The sequence below is a fragment of the Canis lupus genome, chromosome 14 (assembly GCF_011100685.1).
Source record: "Canis lupus familiaris isolate Mischka breed German Shepherd chromosome 14, alternate assembly UU_Cfam_GSD_1.0, whole genome shotgun sequence".
Lineage (NCBI taxonomy): Eukaryota > Metazoa > Chordata > Mammalia > Carnivora > Canidae > Canis > Canis lupus.
The window spans coordinates 11,842,169-11,851,204 of NC_049235.1; the positions used below are offsets into that span (position 1 = coordinate 11,842,169).

At 35.4% G+C, this 9,036-nt stretch overlaps 1 protein-coding gene across 3 annotated transcripts in view; it reads left to right on the forward strand.

Moving 5' to 3' along the window:
* WASL (WASP like actin nucleation promoting factor) overlaps positions 1-4,813 on the forward strand; it is a 72,903-nt gene extending 68,090 nt beyond the window's left edge. For all 3 annotated transcript variants that reach the window (XM_038556644.1, XM_038556646.1, XM_038556647.1), the window contains exon 11: positions 2,193-4,813. In XM_038556644.1, the coding sequence (XP_038412572.1) occupies positions 2,193-2,254 (62 nt within the window). In that variant the 3' untranslated portion in view covers positions 2,255-4,813. The remainder of the gene's footprint in view (positions 1-2,192) is intronic.
* The last annotated feature ends 4,223 nt before the right edge of the window (positions 4,814-9,036 follow it).

Here is a 9,036-nt window from a genome sequence, read left to right on the forward strand (position 1 = left end):
CATTCCTGTGACATTCTTGTGACATGAGAAATTCAAGTTCCCATAATTTGTGAGAGTCAGGGCTGAGAAACTGGTTTTCTGGGATTTGCTAACGAATCTTAAAGTTTTTTGTGTCTTCTTTTTTGGGATTTCTTAAAAAGTTTATTTGAATAAACTAGTCCCTATTCTGAGGCCAGTATTAAGCATATGTGCACCACCATATAAGTGAATATTCCTTTCAAAAGAGAAAGCAGTGGGTCTTGCTGATGTAATACTTGAGGTTTACTAAAGAGCTTACCCAGCATGATGGACCAGAATTAGTTCTTTATTCATATTAATCTATTATTTACTTTCTGTGGACCTCAGTTTTCTTACATGTTGTATGGAGAGAATTCATGAATCATGATTGATATGAAGAATAAAATAATATGTAAGTAACCAGCAGATTACATAGCACATAGTAGGTGCTCAGTAAATGTCATTTTTCTTCTCTTTGTTTCTCTGTAAGGATGTGGATATCTAGGATCTGTTACCAATATTTGTTTTCCTTAAATAGACCTCTTTCTTCTCATACTATGTAATAAAGATAGAATAGGCTAGTTCATTCCACAAATATTTATCGTGGAATTAAAAAAACAAAAAACAAAAATCCTGGCCTTCATAGAGCATGCATTCCAGTGAGAGACAAACAGTAAAATTAAGTTAGAAAAATACATGGTAAGTGATGATTATGTACTGAGGACAAAAATTAAGCAGAAAAGGGAGATATAGGGACTTCTAAGATGTGTGAGGGAAGTTCATTTTGAAATAGGATGAGGCCTAATAACTGATGGGACATTTGCAAGAAGACCAGAAGGAGTTCAGGGAGTAAACCATGTAGAAAACATGTTCATTCAGGTGGAAAGAACAGCAAGTGCAAAGTCCCTAAGGTTTAGGAACATTAGTAAGGTCAGTATGGCTGAGTAAGGAAGGGAGGGAAAGAACAGTAAAGTAATGAAGTGTGAGAGGTAGTAGGAAGCCAGTAGTGAGGCTTTGGAGGCCATGAGTGTCATGGGAGGCCACTGAAAGGTCCTTAGCAGAAGAATGGCAACGAGCCAGGAAAGAGACAGTAGAGGTTTGAATCAGATTGGTAGCACCAGTGAGCAGGGGTTGGATGCTTGAAATATTTTGAATCTGGAGATCTTTGGGTTTGCTGATGGATTGGAAGTGAGGTTTGGAAAAAAGGAGTGAAGGATAACTCCCCAAGATTTTTGACATGAGCATGAAAGGAGTGAAGGTTTGAGAGGAAATATCAGGAGGTTGTTTTTTTTTTTTTTTTAATATTGAATTTGAGATACTTACTAAAAATTCAAATGTAGATGTTGTACAGGCATTTGGTTATGAGCCTGGAATCGAAGGGCAAGGTCTGGACTGTTAATATAAATTTACCTGCTGTTAAAATAGGTGAGGTATTTAAAGTTACAGAACTGGCTGGGATCATTAAAGAAGTGGATGTAAAAGGGGAAAGAAGGTGTAATAAGGTCTGAAGGCTGGAGAGTGTATTGTCTTAGAAGATACATGAAGTGTTGGAACGAGGATGGAGTGACGATCTGAGTCAAATGTGTGTGATCGGTCAAGATAATGAGAACAGGAAATTGAGCTTTAGCTTTAGCAACAGTAGGTCATTGGTGACCTGGAAAGACCAATGTCGTTGGGTTCAGGAGAGAATAGGAGGGAGGGTAGGAAGAGAGGCTGGCTTTTGAACTGCCTGCTGTGTTTCCTTAGTGGCTTAGTGTCAGTGAGTTTCCTGCCTATTCCTGGAATTATAGCAGGAACTGGTAGCTGAACAATCTTGTCAGGTTTATTTTTTACAAATTTTCTTTAAAGGTAGTTATTAAAGGGGCATTTCTTATTTGAGATATGTGAAAATTCAGAGGCCAACCTAAATGTGGGTTTACACATAAGAAGCACTGGTTGAAATTTGTTACATATTTACTAAGGAATTAGAATCCAAGTCTTCTAACTCCTATTGTAATCTTCAACTGACCATAATACTGTTTAGGTGTATTTTATTTGTTTCATCTTAAGTTGTCCTAGTAACCAGATTCCTCCAGAAATCGAATGGCTTTATTTCAGAAATTAAATAATTGGAGAAATCATCCAAGAATCATGTAATGTTATTTTATTTATATATATATATGTTTAGATTATTTATCTTGATGATTTTCTTCTAGATGAAGATGAGGATGAAGATGATGAAGAAGATTTTGAGGATGATGATGAATGGGAAGACTGATCTATATATTATATATATATATTTTTAAGGTGAAATACTAAACACTACTTTCTGTCTATGGGTTCTGTAAAATTATCATGTAAATGTTCTACCAATTTGCTGTATATTTTTGTTGCCTTTTTTGCTTTTTTTTATTAATCTGTGCAATACCTCATTTAATCTGTAAAGGTTTGTCAAAATCCTCTACAAAGCTACTCCCTGTTATTGTGTGCAAGTTTACACCAGGATGCTCACTTAATTTGTGAATATTTTTCATTCCATCAGCAGGGGAGTTTAAATATTATACGTGAGACTGACAAAAACCTTAATGTAATTTAGTTATAATGCCAGAAGGAAAACACTATTTTCATACCCTACTTTTTCTGTACCTAAATTTTCTTATTAAAATCTAGTATAGCACTACATTCTTTTTTAAGTGATACAGACCTTAGTTTATTTAGCCCCTTCATTTTGAACACCATGCTACATGAATGTTGAAGCTGACACATTGCACAGTTCTCTAGACATCACTACACTGATGGAGTTTTTTAAGTTGTAGCAGTATGCTCTACATTATGTCACTACAGAGACACTAGTCGGGAAAATTAGTGACACACCTCTTACAACAATATTGCCTGTTCTTGTACAGAAGTGGTATTTGGAGGCTGGAATCATAAGGAGACCTTGCATACCTTTACTTGACTGAGATTATTTTTATGCTATAGCAAATGTGGCAGGCTCTTTTTAGCAAAAATTTAAAGATATTTTTGGTATTACTCTTAAACAATTAAGTTTTTGCAGTTTGGGGGACTTTTGGGGTAATATTCTACATGAACTGAAGGAGGCTATACATTATGGTTACTTCAGTATCTAGTTAAATATACTATAAAAATCAGAACATTATAAAAATGATGTGGAATTATTTTTATTGTGTAATGTGTATGGATTGAGGTATTCAGAAATACCAGCCATACAAATAGAATCTAGCTGGCAAAGGTAAACACTGTAATGCTGAACCTATTTAATTTTTTAAAAATAATTTCTCAAGGTTTTTGTCAAATGTCAGGTGAAGGGTTACATTTTTCTTAAAAGATTGGTGGTCCCAGTGTCATATTTCTTGAAATACATAACTGAATGATAGATTCTTTTTTTTTTAATAAAACTTTACAACCTGCACATTTGTTATGTATACTAAATGATGTGTTAAAGTTAGGGTTTCCTTGCCTCTCTACAATACACTAATCTGCCTAAAGATGGTTGTTTTCATATTTATAGTGCTAATTACCAGACCTACCTACTTTAAATTTTAGGTAGAGAAATGATCTGATTTAAATACAGACACGTATTTTTCTCACATTGAGTCATACACAGAATGTAGTTCCAAATGTATTTCAATACTATAATCACAATATCCAACTAAAAATTAAGCTCTCTAGAATTGTACCGACCAAAATCTAGTATTGGCATGATCTTGACAGGCTGGACCTGCAAGATATGGCTTGAATTTTAACCAGTTATCACATAATCTCTAGTGATCATGCATCTAGTTATCATAAGAAATAATTTAAAAGGTTTTGTTGCCTGAAAGCAGTAAGTGGTACAGTAAGATAGTTAAGTTATTCAAAGAATGTTACCTTTCTTGCAAGAGTAATTTAAACACATGGGAAAGATTCTAGACTTTTTGTTTCTTGCAAAAACAGTGCCCTCTGCTGCTAGAAACCTTTTTCTGCTTACTCTCATTTTTATTGTGGCTTGAACTCAGTGACGCTGAGTCTGGTGTGGATGAGGCTGGACAACTACTAACCAATAGAGTTAGGAATTTGTGCAAATGGTAAATAGAACATTATAATTATTTTAAGTAAATATTAAACATCCTCCCTTTTTTTGACATTATGAAAAACATTTTAAATATTCTAGAAAGGTCCTTAAGGTATGCCAATTTAAGATCTCTCTTAACTTTTGGCCAAGGAATTCAAGGTTTTCCAGCTAACTTCGGTGTGATAAATATTTATCAGGAGCTGCTCCAAGGAAAGGATATCAATTCTTTGAGTTGGAAACACAATTTTCAACATGTAAGATGGGTATAAAATTTGCTAAAGGTAATTGAATTTATTCTTCAAGAAAAAAAAAGGCTTTCTGTTATTGTTGCACAAAGTCTAAATTACTATTGGTTGAAACACAGCAGCAGTGGAGTTGAGTCCAGGCATGAAGATTAAATCCACTGTAGATGTAACGGTTGCATGTTTCAGCCTTCCACCACCTTGCACTGTGGGCAGCACTGTATCTGCGCATTGTCTGAAAGCCTCCTGTGTATACTGCAGCTAAATGATTGTCCGGTAGCCTTCGCATTTAACAAACTAGCATGAGGCTTTTTATATCTAAATGCTACGTGATAGACAATTTCAGCTAGCCACATATTGTATGCGTGAGATTCATAAAGACTTTTCAATCATTCATTTCCATTTATCAACTGAAATTTTGTTTAGTATGTGAATTTTTTTTTGAAATGTATAGTGGTAGGATGTTGCACTGGTGGCAATTCATCATGGAGCATAATAAAATTAATTTGACCCAAATAGATTAAAGTAGCTGTGTTTTTCTTTATTGTTAAGAGACTAAAGTGGGTAAAAAATCATTTATTTACTGTAGACTACAGTAAAGGGCACACAGCAGTGAATGATGATGGTCGAAGTCTTCAGCAAACTGCGTGCCCCAAGAGAGTGTGCCATTAAATAAACACGGTGAGCAAAAAGAATGCTACACCCTGTTCTGCTGGGAAACGTGACAGCTGCTCAGCAGCTCCCTGGAAGCCACTGCTGTGGTATACAGAGCATTCACATTGCAAGGTCAAACTGAAGCTCTTTGGCATACCAAAAATGTTGAAGTTCCCTAAAATCCGAGTGAAACTGAAGTTTACTGGTCATTTCAGTAAAAGCCAAATATAGCAGTTCATGTGGGACTTAAATAAATGGTATCCAAGATGGAGCTTTAAACAGGAACTTCAGTTTTGATAAATAGAATTTTTTGTGCCACTGACTTTGGGACAAGTGGGTGTCTGAAGATTAAACTGAGTTATGGAATCTAGTGTGTAGGATGCTACAAAACGCCTCCTAAGAGCTTTAGCCGAATTTAAACATTTCAGTAATATGTTCTATTAAAAATTTGTTTCTACTGTGCAAATGTGAACACTAAAGAATGTATTAATCAAACTTAAAAAAAATTTTTTTGAGAGACAAATGCCTCAGAATTGCCCTTGTCGCATTGTATTTATCTAATCAAAGGAGAAATTCCTGAAATAACTTACTCTCCTTTAGAAATGGCGTTCTTAAAGGACAAGTATAGTGATAAAGTTTATTTATAGTATAATAGAAAATTCTCGATGAAAAAAAAATTTTACATTGCACACTTTTATTGACGTTATGTCTTGCCTACAAAATACAGCATTCTCCTATAATTTCTTAAGTCTTTTATTGACGGATTTTTTTAACCTTTGCTTTTTAGTGAACCCACTGGGAAAAGGTATAATAAATTGGCTGTTATGAATATGACAAGGAACATACTTTGCAGTTAATGCTACGACTGCATTTACTTCTACATGTGCTATGTGGTATCCTTGCATGAAGGAGTCCATTGAAAATTTTGGCTTTATAACAAAACATGTCTACATAAATCAGCTGTAGCTTTTTTTTTTTTTTAATATATATCAGTGGTCATCCTAACTATTGCTGCCATATTTAATTTCACACAAGCCCAGTGTAAATCTAAATTGGTCGTATGTACCACCATCAGGATTGACATATCAAGATCTGAATTGCACACAATCATTTTGAGTAAAATGTAACAGTAGCTTATATGTGGTTTCAGGTTAGTCAAATATTTGCGTATTGGGGAATTTCTAGTATTTTGAAGTCCTTTAATTTTTTAACAACCACAAAAATTTCTTACATTTTAGTAAGAAATTTTTTAAAATTTTCAAGAGGAAGTTGCATTTTAGCAGTATCAAATTACATTATGGAACTGGAAGTTCCAGGTATCATACTGACATTGCTTTCTGTCTTGGACTGGTTGGCATGTCTTGACCTAAATTCACTTTTATCTCGATTATGGCTAGATGTGTGGGGATTTTCATCCAAACCCGATTCTAAGAAGTTTTAAGCATCAATATCATCATATTTAAACAATTGTGTATTAAGACTAAATAGATAATGGACATTAAAATATAATTGTAATAAAGTAGATTTCCCTTCCTCAAATCTAAAATACTCATTTCACAGCTGAAAGACAGCTGAGTTTCATCAAAGCAACTCTCTTCAATAGTAGAGGGGCAAGCCTGATGTTAGAAGGAGCTATACTAGAATTCAGATCTGACTACTAGTTCGGTTGTTTTTTTTCATGCACCACAATACTGTATTATCCTCGTTTTTAAGATTTTTTTTTTTTAAGATTTAAAAAGGTTTTTTTTTTTTTTTTTTTTTTTTTTTTAAGATTTTATTTATTCATGAGAGGCAGAGAGAGAGAGACCCAGGCAGAGGAAGAAGCAGGCTTCTTGCAAGGAGCCCAATGTGGGACTCGATCCTAGATCCCGGGATCAGGCCCTGAGTTGAAGGCAGACGCTCAACCACAGAGCCACCCAGGGGTCCCTCTGTATTTATTCTTAAATTATGAATAAATTACAGATTTACTTTGTTCCTGAAAGATTTATGGCTATAAATTTCACTCTTTCTCATTTGCCATCTGGGTGTTGATAGAAGCCACCAGCATCCTGTTCCCCTCTCTGCTGGGAAAGCTGGCTTGCTTTGAGGAGTCGGCCTCTGACTCTGAAGCATGTGATTGTATTTTGGCTCAGTGATGGTGGACACCCTACATTGTCCAAGCATTCGGTCATCACAGGACACTCTTGTCATTTAGTACTGGGTTAAAATAAAATTGAGCTTTATTTTCTACACTCAAATTATTTGTGTTAGTTTCCTATGGATGTAACAGGGTATTGCCTTTATTTAGACATAAGTATTTTGTAAGCCTTTAGCACTCAACTTGCCTGACAGAAAATTAGTTTGAGAACGTATTAATCTTTCTGTATAATTTTCAGTCAACAGCTGCAGTGTGAATTTAAAGACTGGGAGTTCTTCCAAGAGATCAAGGACAAACTGAACACTTTCAATCCAACTTCCTGGTTTTCTTATTAGTGAGAGAGGGGAGATTCTAATTTAGTGGCGTGTATTTCACCCTTACTGGAAAAAAAAAAAAAAAAAAAACCCCAGGAAAATAAAGCTTATATTCCAGTGCTTGTGGTGTTGAAAGAAACAAATTGAAAGGAAAAGGCATCATCATCCCCAGTTAACTATAGGGAGACCTAAGCAAAGCCTTTGTTCATGTCTCAATTCTATAGTGATCTGTTAAGGATCTAGCTCCTTAAATCAGCTTCTGTCTCTAAGAAGAAACAACCTTTATTTTATTTATTTACTTTTTTGTTAGGGTGGAAGTCTAAGGAGGCAGAGAATAGAAAGGAGAATTCGTTTTTGCAAGCAGACTTTTTGTCTTTGGGGTTGGGAAAACATTCAGCAAGTAAAATGGAGTGTGTCAAAATCTTCATTTTGGAAAGTGATAACTAGTTAAGAAGCTGATGAAATCGGATGTTTGGCTTTTGTTTATTTATTAAGCAAGGAAACAGGCGTACCGAGGTGGCCCAGTTGTTTAAGTGTCTGACTCTTGATTTTGGCTCAGGTCATGATTTCAGGCACTCTCATCTCAGAGTCTGCTTGAGATTCTCTCTCCTTCTCGCTCTGGCCCTCCCACTCCTGTGTCCTCTCTCTCTCTCTTTCTAAAATGACATCTTCAAAAAATTTTTTTTATTTAAAAAAAAGGCTATAAATGCAGAGGGGCCAGCTTTTTCTTAATTGTATATTCAGCTAAAACTCCATCTACATCAGTCTTCAAATGGAGAATTCAACTGTTTTTCCTTTTTTAAAAGATTTCTCTGAACTTTGCCGTGGATATTTGCCAAAGGCTGTGATGTAGTTAACATGAACAATTATGGAATTATGAAAGAGTCTGATTTAATAAGCATAATCCTAGAATCGCAACCATTTTCTTTCTAAGCCACTGGTAAGTAGAGCATGCACGTTATGGTTCTATTTCAGTGGTCTTGCTTTGTCCCTGGTTGAATGCTTGGAAGCTATAGAATATGTTTGTAAGGACCTGCTGCTTAAAAATATTTAGGAAATTTGAGTTGATTCTGAGCCAGATGATTGTGTTAGGTCTGCACCAGAGCCCAAGAGTTTACAACCACCGTGTCTGGGTCAGTCTGATGTGGTTTATGCCATGAAACTGTGCAGAGCCTGGCTCCATGTGCTCCTGAGCCTTCTCAACATCCTCCTCTTTCCACTTGCAATACTTGGCTTTCCAGAACAACAGAAATCACTGGCTTGATGGGAAATCACTGTATTTTTTCATAGATATTTCTTTATTTCCCAACTATCTAAATATTAAGCCAAGAATCATGCCACTGAGAAGAAAAGTAGGGAGAGACAAGTAGATTCTGCATTTGAGTTCAGTTTTGACCTTGTAAAGCTTACTTCTATTTAGACAGTTGAACTCCCAACAGGACTTGGTCATTGGAAAAGATAGGCTAACTTGTAGGGGGCAAATGTGTTCTTCCCACCACGTGGCTGGTTAACACTTAATTGTAGCCTTGTCTTTGTATCTTGGTCTTAGTTTGTGATGCATGGTAAGTTAGAATTGCAATAATGACTCCACACGCAAATGGCTTGACATAATAAAGCAAGTATCTTTCAACATTTGGA